The 19069-nt window shown below is 38.1% G+C and overlaps 1 protein-coding gene across 1 annotated transcript in view; it reads left to right on the top strand.

Annotated features, from left to right (window-relative positions):
* FCHSD2 (FCH and double SH3 domains 2) overlaps window positions 1-19069 on the top strand; it is a 158663-nt gene that overhangs the window by 117176 nt on the left and 22418 nt on the right. Inside the window, exons 9-12 of the mRNA XM_009705961.1 lie at window positions 1-65; window positions 4195-4290; window positions 15292-15408; window positions 16460-16564. Of these exons, the coding sequence (XP_009704263.1) occupies window positions 1-65; window positions 4195-4290; window positions 15292-15408; window positions 16460-16564 (383 nt within the window). The remainder of the gene's footprint in view (window positions 66-4194; window positions 4291-15291; window positions 15409-16459; window positions 16565-19069) is intronic.

Below are 19069 nucleotides of genomic sequence, written 5' to 3' on the forward strand. Positions count from 1 at the left end.
CTGAACTAGAGACGTGCCAAGCTGTACAAAACACATTCCAGTTTTTACTGGAGACTTCCAGCAGGGTAAGTTTTAGCTGAATGATCCTTTGTAACTGAATACTTACAGCGTATATAAGGTCCCAGGCTTAAGATTTGCTTCCAAAATAATGACAAAACTGAAGGGTTATTATTTTTGGTTACTCCTGAGTGGTATTAAGTTAAAAGAAACTAGACTGTTTTCTTGGGGAGAATTTTTCCGATTGCCACCCAGACTGCATTCTCATGAGTGCATTTACACAGTGCAAGATCTTTAGAGAACAGCGATCAAGAGATGTTCAGTTACAGTCATTCTGCATGTTTGGAAAGAGAAATTGCAGCTGAGAGTTCTGCACTGTGTAATCTGGAACCACATTAGTCATCCATCACAGTAAAGCCCTGTGAAACTGTTTGGATCGTTTCTTAATAATTGACTGTCAACTTAGAAACCAAAATACTACGGTGTTTTCTCCCTTGAATTAAGAATGGCAAATACAGAAAACAGATTAGAGTCTTGTCATAGATATGGTTTGTTTGCTTTGTTGAGCAGCCAGAATCAGAAATACATGATCACTTCCAGGATAATTTTGATACTTAAGTAATTCATCTTCTGCTGGGCTAAAAAGAAAAAATAATTGCCGTTGAGCTCAAACGAACTGCCTTGGTGCGGTCATAATACTCCTTTATACATTTACCTTAACCACCCGCACAGAAACAGAGCTCATTTGTGCAAGGACTTCTGTAGAAAAAAGGTATTTAATGTGTTCCTTATTCACCTGCAAGCGTGCTCACTCACACCTTATTAGATATAAAGTGAGTGGATTAAAAATCGGCTTCATGCAAGCTTGTCTTTGAATTTGCTTGGCAGCAACAGTAAAGATAATGAAAACACCATTTTATCTTCTATTGGAAAAGGACTTTCAATCCTTTACCTTGTTGTGTATCATTCAGGTCAGCTTAGAATATCTTCCCCCAAAATGCTGCTTTTGATTCTTTTAACCAAATATGCTTATATATAATGTCTACGTATTCATAATCAGTTTCTCAATATTGTAGTAAATCCTTTGGGTTCAGAATACTTGGAGCGCTGCCTGGCTGGGACTTTCATCTAACTCAACTGTCATTCCCAAACAGCTCGTTTGCGTAGGAATACCTTCGTCATGTATTTGTGTGCGCCGAGCTTGTGATGGCTTGTGTTAGCAAGCCTCTGGGTGGCCAGAAGCCTGCAGGTCTGGCTTGTTTTACACAGTAACAACGTCATACTGTATGTTTGAGGAAAATAGTTCTGTTTCTGCTTTACTAAGTTAGTACAATGCCTGGAGAATGAACAAAAATGTAAATACAGCTGTCAGGTCTGAACAGGAGTTTTACAACTGGTTTATAGCTCATCGGCACCTATTTTCTTCTCTCCTTGCAGTTCAAGAATGCAGAGAAGAGAATTTGTATTACGTTACTACTAAAAATGTGTGTCTTGCTCTGAAATACTAAACACATTAATCAGTGGATTATTCCACGGACAAAGGCTTTGCTCGTCCTTTCTTTTGAACTTTCAGCATTTGCTGTATGTCCACGTTGCAGGAATCGGTCAACTCAAAAAGGAGAGGTGAAAGAAAAAGAGAGAGGTAGAAACTCTATATCAAAAGCTGTGCATGTGTTTCAAAAGCAGCTTGAATGTTAAACAAGTAACAAATTTGTTAGCAATTTAGGAATCTGGAATAAAAACCAGACTGCCATCAAAGCAAAGAATTTTAAGTATTTATTGGGTTTTTTTAATACTTCACCTGTTCTTTGTTAGTTTTAAGTACAAGATCACAAGCTTGCCAAGCTACGTTTAGAAAAGACACTTTAGATCATTGGTAGAAATGCTTTCATTTTTCCATGTGAAGTATATTTCTGTTTACAGGATGGAATGAAATTATATTTGCCTTAGAAAGAGACCAGTTGCTTCCCAGAAGTGTCTGCTTGCTTCTTGAATGTCAGAGCGCCGGAGGTGGCTGCTTCGATGGGCAGAGCTGTGTTGTATTCAGCTGCTCAGGAGATTGTCAGTCACCTCATGCTAATGCAGATTGAGGGAAACATCTCAAAAACAAGTTTTCTGTATAAAAGAAGGTTTTTCACAGTTCATCATAGCATTGTTTATTGCAGCTTTGGAGATTTTGTTACTGCTAGGCTGGGGTGACCCATGTCATTCCTCTGGCATGTCCAGGAAATATTACCCTCTGACACTGAGCATATGAAAATGCAATTTAACTTCCTTTTCATTTGAACAGTCTTATTCAAGACTTGTACTTCTTGCAATTCTCTTTTGGAAAAAATCTGATTTTTCTTTGGAACATCTTCTGAAATTCCATTTGTTGTTTTGAATAACATTTCTGTGATGTTTGTGGTAAGAAGCTTCACCAGCCTAGGACAAATAATTTCATTTATGCACTTCTCTGACTCTGCCTTCTTTCTGCATATGGTATATATTTAACATTTGATTTCGAGTCTATTCTGATATGTCAGTTGACATTGACTTCATAAAGAAACTATGTGAGAACATTGACTTAATTTCTGAATAACAGGAAATCTCTTTGGAAAAGTTACTGCTTAATCCTGAGACTACTGTGTTGCTTAGGAGTCTTTTTATTTTCTTTTTAACAATTGTCAAATATATTGTGCAAAATGCTCCGGGCTATTAATTTGCTGGACCTGCACACTCTCCCAAGTCTCACGTCATGATAACGGTTGTTCTCATTTCTAACTAATAGTGTTGCTTTGAGGGAAAATCTCTTACAAATGCTGTTGTAAGGATGGGTTTTCTTCTTTGACGAACTGAGTTGCTTTTGAGTTAGAGGTCTACACTGAAAGCTTATTGCATTAAAATAACTGTATAGGTTTTCAGGTCCTCAGTAACTACACTTTGGGACCGTTTCTAATTGAAGGTGGTTTAAAGTAATTACCTGTATTTGACATGGCACAGAGTCATGTGCTACAGTCAGTGTTCACGTATCTCTAAAGGACTACGTGAAGACTGGAGCTGTTTAACATAATCTCGATGCCATGTTTCTGAAGCTGCAGATGATTCCTCCTTCAGTATTTTCTGAATTTCTATTTATGGGAATTCCTAATACAGACTCCCTGTATGTCTTCTCTGTATGTTTTCTACGCAGTTGAATGTGTTTACGTTCAACTGCTCAAATTGGTGCAGTAATTATGTACTTTACTGTTTTAGATGAGTGCATTATTGACCCTGGAGGACTATTTACTTTCTTTTAACTGAAGATTAATTTTTTACAGTTCAGTATTTCAGTAACACAAGCCTCAACATTTTGATGCATTAGAGAACATGTTATATTTGCCATTGTACCTACAGTATAATCAGAATTCTTGGTCATACACAATGCTGCTATTTCTGGATAAATACCATCTTCATACTCTGTACATTTAAACCCTCAGTTTGGTAATAGATTTTTATAATTTCATGCTGCTATTTATGCATTTTCATCAATTGAAGCAGTGAATACTCTGTAGAGTTCTTCAGCCAGTGATACTGTTTTTTCGTAATGCAATCACTGAGTTTGTCTTTGTAAATATGTGTAAATTGTGACAAGAGATTTGTTTAGGGGTACATGACACGCTATCTGAAATGTATCATTAAACAAATTTAGTAGCTGAAGTAGTTTTGGTTTAGCAAAATGCAAGCTTTGAGAGTTTTCTCTGGAAGCAATTTAATAAAAAGAGATGAATTTTGTAACTGATTTTGTATGCATTATTCCAAATAGTCTTTTCAGCTCCTGCAACTAATAATTTGTATAAAAATAAGACATTTCAGCTTAAGAAAGAACTGTGCACAAGAAATTACCCACAAGAGGAGAGAAAAATATTTATGGTAGTGACACCACATACAGTATACTCAATAGTTGGCTTTTTTCCCCCATTTTGCCTTTGTGGTATTTTTTGTAGCTTAATGGCAGATATTTTTTAGGTCTTTGTCATCCAGTGTGTGTCCTGCCAGTCACTTCTGGATAACTGTGGGTCGTACTGCCCAGATTCAGGTCCTGTATTTCCTTCCGTTGCATTCAAGGTTCTGCTGCAGATTTAATCTCTGTTTGAAACACCATACTAATTTGACTCTGTAGCGTGTTTTTAAGTTTACAAAATAACAAATCTAAATGGCATTCTTTTATTTTCTCAGGTGGTGCGGGATTACAATCTACAGCTGTTTTTACAGGAGAACTCTGTGTTTCACAAGCCGCAGCCTTTCCAGTTCCAACCAAGTGACAGTGACACTGTAAGAACCCTGCTGAATTCCTTACTTGATTTGTTCTTGCTCTATTTTCAAGAATGTTGTTATATATGGGTAAGAGAATAGTGATCACTGTTATCCCAGTCCAGTTTACCCTTCTGCTATATTTTTGGAAAAGAAAGGGAAAGAAAACGTAGCTCCTGGTGTGAGTAGGTGTGTAACCATAACAAAAGCATCAAACAGGCTCAGCGTCATCCACAGAAGAGCAGAATCTTTTTTTTGCTTCCAGATTGTGACTAGCAGTCCTGTGTTTCTCTGCTTTCAGCGTAATTCTTGTTACGTTTTGTTACCTTTTTATCATACTGGTGAGGTTCTCATAATACTCACTAATGCTGGGTAACAACAGGTGGGATGCTATGCCAAATAAAGTGTCCATGTACCTCTAAATGACTCAAGAAATACCTATAGATATGTATAAGAAGTTACTGATTTAGAAAGAATACTGTTAAAAGATTGCATTCCAAAATAATCTCAGAAAATATTATTTTGGTGTATGTGCTGCTTCCAAAGCAATCATTAATGACATAAAAATTGAGTAAACCATACTATGTAAATATGTTTCCAAACAGTACTTTAACAGAAGTGGATTGTTGATGTCCCACCAACATTACTAACTTTATTTTAGGAAATAACAGTTAAACTGCATCTGGGTCTTTAAAAAAGTTAACCCTGTGCAGCTTTACTTGAATTCATTAGTATACTGACTTGGACAGAAATGTCTTGATCTCCAGTTCAAGTGATTCAAATCAAGAATGCGGTTCATAGATACGCAAGAGTCATTTTCACCGACATACTAACATCTATAACACAGTTTCGTTTGTCTTTCCATTTTAACAAATGGTGATTTTGATCATACTTCCAGCTCCTTTGTATAGAGTCAGTTATTTCCGTAAAGTTTTAGATTGTTCTTAATAGAGTGAGCAGAATCTTTCTAACCGTCTTTGCCCTGCCTTTCTAACCTTTGCTGCTCTGTGTTTCCATCCTGGTGCCGTCTCTGCATCTAGAGTTTTAATGCAGTTCAGCTGGTGGATATTGAGCCCGCACCTGTCAGTGCTATGAGAATGACTATAGCAGAGGTACATGGTAGTATTTATCATCAGCCCTTGGTGTTTGTGTCCTTATCGGTATGCATGTGGCTTGGGATGCTGAATTCATACTCCTGTAGAGTGGCAACAGAATGCATAATACATATGTGTATTTAAATTGCTGGGGGGGGGGGTTGTTTGGGGGGGGGGGGGGGGGGGGAAGCTTTTTCCACAATAAGACTTAAATTAAAGAAGGAAAAAGCAATTTAACTGTGTTATTTGTGGGGATCAGCTTGACACTTGTCTTTTGCACTTACACGGCATTTGTAATTGATATTCTGCTCTTTTGGGGGCAGGAATTAAAATTTCACAGCTCCAGATAGTGATGTGTGTAATTGGTTACTTCTCTAATGTGAATGGGGAAGCTTGTCTAACAACTGGAGGCTATTAGTATGCACTGGTGAAATGCAGTCCTATTACTAATTTAATTTTGTTCTTCTTCCAGAAGGCTATTCCCATGTAAAATAGAACTGTAATTCACTCTTAGAAAACTCTTCAACATTAAAATTTACATGATTCTTTGACATGGCACTTGTGTGGTCTGACGGCGTACACATGTGCTGCTTGTACTGCTTAACTTCAGGAGCTTTTTAGAAGGCAGTGAATGGGTCGTTCACATCTAAAGCTGTCTCAGTACCTCAGATGCAGTGACTGCTTTACTTGGCTAACCCTCTTGGGCTGTAGAATTACTGCATTTCTTCATTGCACCGCATTTTTTTGAGCTTCCATCTGCTTATGCTGTAACCAGTTCTCACAAAAATGAATAAATTATGCAGGCTTCTTCATGATCCATATAGTTATGCTCAGCTCATATTGCAGGTTACACATTCACCAATTTAATCAGTAAGTACAAGAGAAGGAGGGCCTTTGCTCAGGCTTTTGAATTTGTGAGAAATTGTATGTTTTCTAATTAATTGAACAACATTTAATTGAAGAACAATTATCAAGCATTCTTTTGCCACATACTCTCTTTGTAGATGATCTGCAGAGATTATCAATTGGCTTTTAGTTTTTGTGGATTATGCATGATAATTTTCACACTGAAGACTAACACTGAAAGAAATACAAGTAGAGCGATTAATACATCTAATCAAATGTTTAATATTAACCTTTTCCAAGAACAAATTATGGCCTCTCTTTGGACTGAATACATGATCCACTGTGGCTAGGGTCAAAGTTTGGAACATTTAAGTATTACTGGAATGAAATTTTGAGTACTGTAGACAAAACGACTGTTATAAACAATACGGATGTTGAACTCACCTGCATGAAATCTCGGAATGCTGTTGTAAATTCTAGTTTTACATGGTCTGTCTCAAAATTTTGGTTTATGAGGGGTGAGCTGTTGCCAAAGAGTAACGCAGAATGGATTGCCGTGCAATCCTTGAGTCAGGTACAAAACCCACAGCTCAATTTACTTTCAAAATACTCTCAACGTGCACAGTAGAGCCTCCAAAAGAGACTATTCCTAAGAAAGATAGATGTGAAATGGTTTTCCATCAGTTTTCAGGATTTTTGTTTCCCTAACATCACACTAACACTGACTGAAATGTAGTCTCTTGGGTGTCCGCAAAGAGAAGCCCACTGCAAAATATTTTACATCGATCAGCTATTTTCCACTATCTATAAAATTGTTTTGAGCTTGGCTTTATACATTTGTTCATGTTATTCAATATTTAGATTGTTTCAGTGTCTCACTTAATTTAAAGTGACATAAATTCGTATTTTAAAAACAGGAAGTTTTAAAAAATTTTTAAAACAAACCATTTTCCCTTAAGGAAATGATTTGTTTTAAAAGTATTCAGTAAGAAATCATTGAGAAATTCCCAACCAGCTTTAATCCTTTCAATAAAGGAATTCACAGAATGGCTTGGGCCTTTACGAACACCAAGAGGGAAAAACTGAGGGAGTCTTTTGAAATACCTTTAGCCTTACAAGAAAAACTAGCCAGCGCATGGTGACCTTACACAGAGGCTACTGCTATATTCGGTGTAGTGACAATTTAATCATCCAACATCCTCCCACGAGGCAAGTGATATTTATTAAGTCCGCAGAAATCTATTGCGTTGAAAACACACTGTCCCCACGCTACACAGATAAGCCATAGCCATAAGAACAGGGCAAAATATAAAGGAAATTAGCCAGCTTTTCTCTGTTTCCTGTTTGGAAAAGTTTCTTTTTCCTTGAACCGTGTGTTATCACGTGAGAAAATGAGCCAGACGACAAAAAGCATGTCCATAGTGTGGGAGGATAATGGCAACAAAAAGCTGACACTAAACTTTTGAGGTCTTTTTCCTGTTTTTTATCTACACGTCGCCTGTGACTATAGTTTCCCCTGTATGTTACTGATGCTGTCGTTTTCTTTGAGCACGCAAGTAGAAAATGTAGCCAAATCTGATTTGTATGACGACTTATCGACATGAAAAAATTTATTTTTCTCACTGTAATCTGCAGAAAAACAACATTTCAGTAAGATTGGTGGAAAGTTTTGCCATTTCACCCCTTGTTACTTGGATGTACAAGTTTTGTGGATACATTGTGAGAATAAGGATGAATTTCACTATCATATGCAGAAGAATACCTTGAACTTCTGAGCAACTTACATTAGGCTATATAATATAAGTTATATAAGCTATCCTTACAAAAGGACATCATTCTTGCTTGTGGCAAGGCATGTTTTCTCAGCTCTGCAAGTGCTCAGGGGTTTGAAAATAAGTAGAAATTACTGCATAAATGGGAATCAGGACTCAGTTGAGGGCTCAGCTTTGGTGGACTTTTAGCAGGTTTCTGTGCATGCGTACAGAGGCAGAGCTATTTACACATTTCAGCATTTACTGTTGAAATTCTTTAAATATTTAAAATACGTTTAAAACTTATTTAGTATTAAATATGTTTAAATATTTTAAAATTCCTTTTGTTTTCTAAATAACAGTGTATTCTATTTTTGTAATTATTAAATATAAATATTTTATGCTTGATATAAATATTTAAATACAAAAAAGTTCATGAAATATAAACTGCTAGTAAAAAAAAATCCCTCACGTAAGTAAGCTCAAACTAACAAGTTCAGAGAATGCAGTACTTTTTCTGTATTTAGACTAGTCTGAGCTTTTAATACCAGAACAAAGTAAGGTGACTGTTTTTAACTGTAAGTTTTTAGAAGCTAAATATAAAAAAAAAAGTTATGATTTAATTTTATCAAAGTGTAAAGCATTAGGAATTATTGCTGAGGAGAAATACAGCCATTCAGGTAAAGAAAAGTTCAGTAGGTGCAGGTGGGAGCCTGGCAAAGCTGGACGTTCCCTGTTTAACTTGACACGTCTTGTGTGTGGCCGACGCGACTAACACTGAATTTACTTAATTCCTCCCACCCCAGTCATGGTTAAAATAAGGTCTGAGATACAATACTCCTATTCGAGGTTGATATTGAAAGTTTAGTTTGAAGAAAAGGGAAAGTCCACACCCTAGAGTTACTGGCTCTCTTATCTTGGGTTGAATGTTAATGTCAGTTCTGATTTACTTTAAGTGTAATGAGCTGAAATTGGCTCACTACCTAACTGATTTTATTTTAATTTAGAGAGCACACTGTTAGTATTCTTTTTTTTACAGGAGGGAAACACTGTTTCACCAAAGCTCTGAATAGTTTCTAACAGTGAGATTAGAGAGCAGAAATAATACTTGAAAGAAATGGCCACTTAAGAAATAGATCTCTGTTTATATTGCATTGAAAATATCTAGGAAATCAATTTCTCTGTGTCAAAGTTGATTCCAAAGGTACTCTTTTCTGCCTTTGGTTACCTAATGAGAGCAATTTTTCTGTACTGCTAGTTATAATAGAATGCACCGTAGATTTTTTGAAAAGTTAGATGTGAATGCAGCTGCGGTGCTAGCTGAGGCAAATGAGAATAATTATGAGGGTGAGAATGGAAGTACACCAATGAAAATATACTGCACTCTAATTTCAAAATTAATTTCAGTGAGAAGATTAAAAACTTTTAAAAATACATAAGATTAAAAAAAAGTCATAGCTTTTCATCTCTGCTGTGTAACAAAACTGCTTAATACAAAAACATCGGGCACTAGGAACAACAAAGCTGTATTAATCACTGACATCTAACAAAACCCAGTACTTTCAAGATTCTAGTCTTTCCAAAAAAAAAAAAAACACCAACCAAAAAAACCCAGAGATGGGAAAAAACAGAGCTACAACCTTTGCAGTTACCCTACCCTAAAATGTTTGGCATCCGCTGCTGCAGCAATGTGTATGGGTAGTATGTTTCAGAGCAGATTTCTAGCTAATGGTCAGTGATCCCCCAAAATAGTTACTGAACCAGAATTAAAAATAAACAACCTCCTAAAAACCAACCGGATAAATTATTTCATACATATGGCTGTACAACTGTTCCTTTCATGGGTACTTTTAGTAAGGAGAGTTTCAGTTACACCAGATGTCAGACAATAGCTTCAGTATTTGTTGGGGTTTAAATATTTTGCGATAGAAAATTTCTTTAGTAAAAAACATGCAATCATGGTGGGACTAATTTTCAGCCCAGATGACATCAAAAACTCCCCGGATCCACTTTCTCCGTTCAGATATCCCAGAACTATCTTCCTTGTGATGAGTTTAAACGTAATTATTTTCTTTATTCCCTGCCTGATAGGATGTTCCTTATCCTTCTGCAGTCCCCAGCGCTCACCCCTGTGAGATGTTAATTTAGTAGATTAAAAAGCAGAACGTGGTTATATAAAGCAGCAGTGGTAGGTTGGTTTGGTCTTAGCTTTATCGTAACATATGTACATTGGTTTACATAACCTATTAATAGTGGATGTAGGTCCTTTTTTATTCTTCTGAGTGGAAAAAAACCACTTGTATGCAAATAATCTTTATTTTTAAAGATGGGGCGTGTCTCGTTTGTAACGTTGAAAATTTACTGAAATGCAAGTCAGTCCTAGCTCACTCTTGGCTAAACTAAAATTAAATTAGTTCTGCAATAATAGACTAAAATGAGCACCAAACTTGACTCACGATTTTCTTACAACTGCTGTGTTTAGCTTTGAGTTGCGTGAAAAATGTCATGCATATTCCTTCCTCCTCCCTAGAAGTCTTGATCCTAAGGTTGAGCTTACTTTTCAACATTGGCCTGGTAACCTCTTATTTTCACCTCTGTTAAAGAAACGGCCATGATTTTTAGGTGTGTTTTATGTTGGTGATTTGCATGCAATAAATGTTTACTACTTCTTTCCTTGGTTGAAGTGAACTGTTTTAGTCTTCAGCTACAAAAATAAGGAGCTTTTAGGCTCAAGAGCCAACTTCTTTTTCGCTCTTAAAACTGTACATGTGCCATCTGCATCTGGATATAACTACATAAATAAGAGAATGCAAGCTGTGCGCTTGTCCCTGTCATAAGGCAACTCCTGCACCTGCAGCAACATTTCAGACAAAAACAGAGAAGCGACATGTGTCTACAGGCTAAATGCATTTGTTAATTTAAGAAACAGCATTGCTAGCCTCTAAGCTTTTTAGCTGGTTGGAGTCATCTAGTACTTTCTGTTGGTTTACTGATTGAATTTTTAGCACTAAACACTGCTTTCACTGTAAACCAAACCCTGAGAGAATAGCAGAATGTCCATCTATGTTTAGCTCAGGTTTTTGGGCTCTTCCTTCATTCCTTGGCCATGATAAGTGGTTTTGGTTTCCCTCTTTTTTGCAAGAGGTTAAATTGAGTCACTGGACGTCTTGCCACCACCAAGTTCCCAGTCCTGAAAACACTTAAGCAAGTGCTTAATTTAGTAAATCAGGTTAGGACCAGACACTTCAGTTCCCTCACCTTCTTCCCTACAACTTTGATTTTTAGTCTATAGCAGGTAAATCTGTTTTAGCTCCTTCTTGCATACCTATTTAAATGGCAGTTGGTTTTTCATTTCTTATTTGATGTACCCCTCTAGCCTGTCTTTACCTCAGGATACAGATTTCTCAGGTCATCCTTGATGTCCTCTTGAAGCATGTGCTCTTCCATGCCCATCAGCTCGCTACTGCTCCTCTGCTTATAAGTCCCTTCACAGCCTTCCTAAGTGCCAGCAGCTTGGTCTTTTCCAGGTCAGGTGAAGTCCCTCCCTGCCATACCAGCTCGGTTTAGTCAGGAAGCATTCCAGGTCCTGGTGGGTTTGAAACCTTTCTCCGTGTACTGTCTTCTTGGCCAACTGTTCAGACTGTGCATTTCCACCGCTCTCTCTGGTCTCGTCCTGTTTTCTGCTTCTTCCTCAGGAGACTAAATTTTGCCTCTAGATCTCATCTCCTGCTTTTGCCTGTGTTTTTGATGTCCACGCAGACTACAGCTCCAGGTTTCTCCCCAACTCTTTTTATTACCCCATTTTTATGTTGTTTATTTTTAGACCTTTAAGCAAGGGTGAGGTCTGCTTGGATACAATACTGCTTTATGAATAACTAATATAAGCACTCTGATCCAATAACAATTCATTTCTTTTTTAGTATGCCCTTAGGAGTAGCCACAAAGTTTGCATTCATTTTTCTGGTCAAGTGCTTTTGATAAATAGATTAAAAACCAAAAACACACTTGGGATAATGCAGAAGGTTATCAAGCAGCTGAAAAGAAGTCTGTGTTCTTTCTTAATGAAAATGAGATGCTGAGTGGGAGCAAGACCAATGGGAACACTGAAAATTTCTTATGAGGTGTTTTATAGGGGAGAGGCAATATCAAGCGATTCTGCTCAGATTTCCAGCTGTTAAGCTGTGGAAGAAACCGTACAAAAATGCTTACTCCAATAAGCTGGGAAAAAACCTGAGGTTAAATGTTATCTGAAGGATTGGATGTACCTAAATAAACCCATGTGTTTGTCCTCTACGTTTTACAATGACCTAGTGGAGTAGCTTAAAGTAGGTAATTAAAGAGGTCAAACGGTAGTGAAGAAACATGATTGTGTAAGGCCACCTCAATAAAAACAGGCAAACCCCAACTTAATATTTAAACTGAGGGAATGGGTGCAGAGGGGTGCACATCTCTGTTCTTTCTTGGTAGGCGGCTTTACCTTCCGACCCGTTCATGCCAGAGCTCACCATGTGCTTATACCTTACCTCCTCCTCTGCTGGGCTGCTCTACGTCTCATCTGACAATTCCTTTTGCTTTGAAAATAAGATTAACATAGGCTTTGTGGCACTGTCCCACTCCAGCGGGTGAACTTCATGGAAATGTTTGTTTCTGGCTTTAAGCTAAAATATCTTGACATCTTATACTGGATTATAAAAGCCTCTTGAGGTTTTTTATTTGGTCACTGTGAGCAACACAGGGATGGTACCTCCCCTCTGCTCCTCTTTTGATGTCTATTAACGTATGCCTTAAGGCATTCTGAGGGTACAAGTTGAAGCACTGCGAGCTTCTTGGCTGAGTTACAGCTTCTTGAAATAGAGGCAGAAAGTGGCCCAGCAGTTGCCTGAAGCATTAGATACATTTCAGAGCCCTAGGGTGGGAGTGCGGGCGTTTGTGTGTGTGTAGGGGTTGTCTGCCTTTCCCTTGCTTGCCTCTACCGTGGTAATCATCTCTTTCACAACCCCTTGAATCTGCTACCCCCAGCTCTCTTGTAATAAGAGGAGGAATAAGAATAAAGGCCAGATTCAATTTTGATGAAAAGGAGCTTAGCTGAACAAAATAACAAGCTGAACCAATTTTTGCCTCATTTTCAATTAAATCCTCTGATAGGATGTTAGCATAAGTTAGTATTACTGCCTCTCCCGTGAGGGCAGTGTAATCTAAAGGCATAAAAATCTTGCTTTCAATATCACTTTGGTTTGTTTCCCGATATCTCTTGATTTTACTCCAGTCTATACCAAATGCTGGTATTAAAATTGTCTTCCTTCCTTGACACAAATCGTACCGCTTTGCCTGCTAAAATACCTGCTACCACCTCTTCTTCTGCATCAGCTGGAGGCTTCTCACCTCGCCTGAAAAGAATTCCTTGTCTTTCTACTCTCTTACCCTTTTCCTGCTGGCTAACCTTGAATTTCTCCTTCCTAAACAACTTTTTCCATACTTGTGGGATCTTCTCTAGTTTCAGACTACACCTGATGAAGAAAAATCCTGTCTTTTGAACCATAGAGAGTGAGAGCGAGAAATTCATGAAACGGTCATTTCTTTCACACGTGCATACGCAACCTCTGTTTGTTTTGAGCAGCACTAAGCATACTCTCTCTTCTTGAGTGATGATTTAGAAGGGGATTTTTTTTGGTTGATCTCAAAGGTTGTGCAAGATTGTATCAGCCCAAAGAGGACTTGTGATAAAAAGGAATGCAGGGTGGCTCTGGACTGCAGTGACTCTCTCGGTAGGGAGGTGTGCGTGAGTCAGCAAGTCCTCCAGGAAAAGGAGTTGTTCTTGAGGATCCCCTTCGGAGTATTGATTAACTTAAAGTGGAGAAACCACTGAAATGTATGTTGTAAGAATCTGTTCTGTTGTGCCAGGAGCACAGCCTGGGAAGGGGGGGTGAATAGAATGTCTTCTCACAGCTAATTTTACTAATGGGAAGAGCATGAGACTGGCTCAGAAAAAAAAAATAATCATAGAGTCACAGACGAACAGAGGTTGAAAGGGACCTCTGGATGTCATCGGGTCTAGAGCCAGTTGCCCAGGGTCATGCCCAGATTGCTTATGAATATCTCCAAGGATGGAGATTCCACAACCTCCCTGGGCAACCTGTGCCAGTGCTCGGTCACCCTCACAGTGAAAAAGTGTTTTGAGGGAACCTCCTGTGTTTCCGTCTGTGCCTGTTGTCTCTGGTCCTGCACTGGGCACCACTAGGAAGAAACTGGCTCTGTCCTCTTGGCACCCTCCCTGCAGGTATTTGTGCACATCGATGAGATCCCCCGGAGCCTTCTCTTCTCCAGGCTGAACAGCCCCAGCTCTCTCAGCCTCTCCTCATAGGAGAGATACTCCAGTCTTTATGGCCCTTTGTGGACTCTCCCCAGAATCGTTATTAATAGCTATCCGTATGCACTATAGGTGCAGTAAATGCATACAGAATACCCACAGGTATAGAAGGAATATCAGGGAACCTACATGGAGACTGATTTACATCCTCAACACTGAGATATATATGTAAGTGCACTGGGTATTGCACTAATGGAAATGATAGAAAGTTTGGGAATGATTTCAGTGATTAAATATTGGGAAGTCTGTCTTCAGAGTTTCAAATGGGTTCTGTTCAGTCTTTAGACAGTAGAGAACTCCTTCATCTTGCTGTAGTTGGCATTTCTTGAGGGGGAGACATTTTTTTGTTGTTGTTATCGACACAATAAAAGCAGGCATAAGATGAAACAATATCAAAAATGTGATTTGACATTTGAGTTGCTGTTCTGCAGACAAAATTTATCTTGAACAGAAATTGCTGTGCTGTTCTAAAATATTTGATGACATTATGATTTGATCACAAATTACAAAGAATGAGCCTAAATGGCCCATTGGATCACCCTTAACCTTTCCTCTTTGCTTCCCGTAATGCATGTTTACTTTAGAAATCAGGTGACTTCCTTGGCTAGTTATATCTCTTTGATATAGTGTATGAGTGAAACAGTATTTCAGTTTTATTCATCGTGAATGTCTTTCATTGCAGTAGAACTGTGTTTGGTATTCCGTGTCACGCTGATTTTCCTGAGACAGTTGAGTTGTGAATTCTTGTGAACTTTGATTTGCTTTCGTAGTTGGCTTTCCACAGCATGGTCCCATCACAAAGTTCATAAGGAAGAGAGTTGGTTTTGTTGAATCTTTCTTGTTTTGTATGAAACGTGATCCCAGGCTGATAAATGTAATAGAAAGTTATCCTCTAAGTATCACCATATCTAGAGAGGTAGCCCTGGGTCTATGTCATGACTTGCTCTCTTGTTTTCTGTTCCAGAGTCGACAACTGGAATCGGAAACTGGAACGACTGAAGAGCACAGCCTCAACAAGGAGGCTCGGAAATGGGCTACCCGGGTAGCCCGTGAGCACAAAAACATCGTCCACAGTCAGCGGGTAGGTTAGGAAAACATTTGTTTACAGACTTTATTTGTTGCAGCTCCCCACTGCATGAAAGAGGAGCTGCTGCAAGTACTAAGGAATTATTTTTGTCCTGTTATCTGACCGGGCAACCTGCCATTTCATCTTAGCCTTTCTTGATATGGTACACTCAAACTGCCAGGTTAGCGGCTCCTCAAACTTTTTGGTTAGTCAATACGTTTTGTTATTCCCGTATAATCTGAAGTTACAGCTTCTACTTCACTGCAAATAACTTACAGACCTACTTCTATTCTACACAGCATCCTTCTGTTCAAACTAAAGGGATTCTTTTATCTCCACTATATCATGTATACATTACCTGTAGAAGAAAATGTCTGGTATGGTAGGAAAAACTCTCCTCCAAGGAAGGAGGGAGCATCCTGGGTTCTGGTCTCAGCACCTGATGCTCCTTCTGCTCTTTCTCCAAAGACTATTTAACACAGAATGCATAAACAGTCACTGAACCAGGCACAAATTTGCAGATAACTGGTGACGGTTTGTGCAGTCACATGCTTTTGTTATTTTTCATTTGGATCTGTACAGTCAACATACATGTACGTGAACCTAAGAAACTCCAGCGTGACTTCTGTGGTTCAGCAAATTCTCCTCTGGGCACAACGTTCCTGCAAATGCAGGAAACTTGCCTTGGCTTCCCCTACAGCACGGCTACCATTAGCAACTTCTCTCTCCATGTTCAAGATGCTCTTTTTCATCCTGACATAAATGTGGAGCAACATACGCATTTTAAATATGTAATTATCAACATATAGATTAGTTGATTCATACCACAATATCATGTTTTTGTGAAGACATTGAACCATTCCCTTAAGTGGAATTTCCATGTGAAATACTGTGCTTTTAAATGGTGTTTTGCCTTGGTCATCATCTTTTTTCCTGGAATAGACTATTGTTGGTCAACCCAGCAGCTAATCAAACAATAATTTCCTTGACTTGTCATAAATATTTATCATGTAAGTGGCTTGCTAGCATTTACTACATCTGTGGTGTATTTTCTTATTTCTGACAGACACTTGAAGAGCTAGAATGCCACGGGCCTGTGATGTCTGAGCAAACCCGAGCAGAACTGGAGCAGAAAATAGATGAAGCCAGAGAGAGTATTCGCAAGGCTGAGGTAAGAAGGAAATTATTTTGGCATGTTCAGCTTCTTACCACAGAAGGATTTATGTTACAGCTATTTAATTGTGTTTTTGGAAATGTAAGCTTTTAGCATCAAAAATCAGGGAATTATAAGATGTCATTTTTTTCCTTGATTTCATGCTTCTCAAGTCACGAAATCAACTTAATGAGACTTGAGATTAGAAGAGTAATATTAAAAAAAACTCCTGATGAAAAGTGATTAAACTTGCTGCATTTTCTGCTATTGTGCAAAGGTCAAGAATCTCTATATTTAAGGGCTTTGTCTTAAATAGAGAAAAAACAATCTCAAGTTTACTAGTTGCCTTCTTCTTGAAGAAATTAATACCAGAAAATGGTGATCATCTTTCTATCTTCACACTTTTTGGCTTCTAGAAGCAACTGCCACATGCTGATGTGCCTTCTGTTCTAGTATTTTTTGATATACATATTAATTTATAATATTGATGGGAAAACATTTGAAATAAACTTTGTATCTCTTTGTACTTTTACTCTGAGGTACTTTTGAAAAGGTTACAGAGATTTATGAGACCTGTTCTGGGTTAAGAAACACTCATGAAAAGATAAACTAGCTTCATACTTGACTGCCAGTGTTGGGTTAGTAAAAGTTAACTGTTTTCATGGCCAGTGATTCAAAAAACTGATTGCAAGCAACAGGAACAAATCTATTAGTTTTTGGCTGAGTGGGTTGCTTAATTAAAACTGTAGAGCAAATATAATTGTTTCAGTTAAGTGCTTCTCATACCACTAGATAATCAGAGTACCTGATGTAATTAGGAATGTGATTTACAGTTCAAGAGGTTAGAAAATACAGACTAAAATTATTCCTCCTACTGGTGTGATAAATGTTGGACTCTCTTTTTAAAACAAATCCAGAATATGCTCTCTTAACAGAAAGTGTTTTAAAATGCAATAGCCTTTTCTTTTGAGTAAACTATTTCAAACAGACTATACTCCAAAGTACTTCAGTGTGTATATAGTTAATGATTAAGTATGCAAGGACAGAGAGCATGAGAATGAAAGATAAAAGCAGCAGCAGAAAGAAAGAAAATCAGGATAAGAAGTTGCTGGGGAGAAAGTTCTCCCGTACAAATATTATGAAAGGTAGAAATGCAATCAGTCTGGAACTTAAGTGATTGCAAGTCTTAAGAATGCATAATTAACAGAACCCAATAAATCAGTGGAAGCTGAGCAAAGAGATAACATGTTTCCTTGGGGGAGCTGGTAGAGAGAAGAATTGACAGGAGTATTTTTTATTTGTTAAATTCTGGAAGGTTAGCACTTTGAAAGTGCGTGCTGCAATAGTAATGGCTAAGAAGGCTCTCCGCAGTAGAAATTAGGCCATGGTCTTGTATGAATGATACAGAGAGCACAAAGGCAGGGCTAGCACATCAGTAACTGTCTGTGGAGATGCAGCAAAGAAGAAATTTGAGAGCAAGACCAGCTCTTTTGCCCAGTAGAAGGTTGACTTTCATGAGAGATTTAGCTAAAAGAGCTTGAGACAATATTGCAAGTTGCACAGCCGCAGAATATAACTGAGGGTAGAAGGAAAGTGCCAAGAGGTGGAAGGTTTATATATATTAAAAAAAAAAAAAAAGAGAGAGAGATGCAAGATCAGAAGTAAACCCTGCAGCTGCCGTAGAAGGCAGTGGTCTTTGCCAAAAGCAGAGAAGCAGAGGGAGGGATAGAGCTCCATTGGGAAATACAGTGGGCAGCAAGTGCATGGCCGGGAATGTGGTTCATAACAGCAACGAAGAGGGAAAAAACAGCATGAAGTTCTCAGATCTAATGAGGAGCAAATGTGAAGTCATATGTGTGCATCCTTATAAGCACCAAACGGTGCTCCGAAGAGGTAGAGCGCGTGAATAATTTTCTCCGAGATGTGTTTTACAGTATTTGGTAGAAAGCTAATATAGACAATGTATTTCCATGGTTTTGCAGTGCTAGCTGTTGCATTGTAGTTAAACCACCCCTTATCTGTCTAATATTCAACACGTGTTCTGTTTTACAACAGAATACAGTGAAAATGCCAACTACTCGAGCCTAAGAAGACTCACTGGCTGAGTGATTTTTACTGTCTGTCTTCTTTCTCTTTTGATACAAGTTTTCTACAGTGTATATCAAAGATGTGACATTATCTCTGAGTTTTTGAATGGTAGGTGTGTAAACCACTTTGACTTTTATATGTTGCCACATAATTTATTTATAGGATAGATTTTTTTTAAGAGAAGCTACTAAGTTAATTCAGTAAGCTTTTTTTACTTTTACTTAGGGATGGCCTTTTCTTTTAGCTTCAACCTTTATTAGTCCCTACTCCTCTAAGTGGCACTATTAAGTAATTTCAGGACCACTAATTAGACAAGAGATTTTTGCACACATACGATCTGTAGAAGATTAAACTATGTAAGCTTTGAGTAAAAACGTTTTCTTTTGTAATGCAATTATAATTCTTTTCAGTATGTGAAAACCAAACATTTGCAGC

Source organism: Cariama cristata, unplaced genomic scaffold (assembly GCF_000690535.1).
Source record: "Cariama cristata isolate BGI_N322 unplaced genomic scaffold, ASM69053v1 scaffold1948, whole genome shotgun sequence".
Lineage (NCBI taxonomy): Eukaryota > Metazoa > Chordata > Aves > Cariamiformes > Cariamidae > Cariama > Cariama cristata.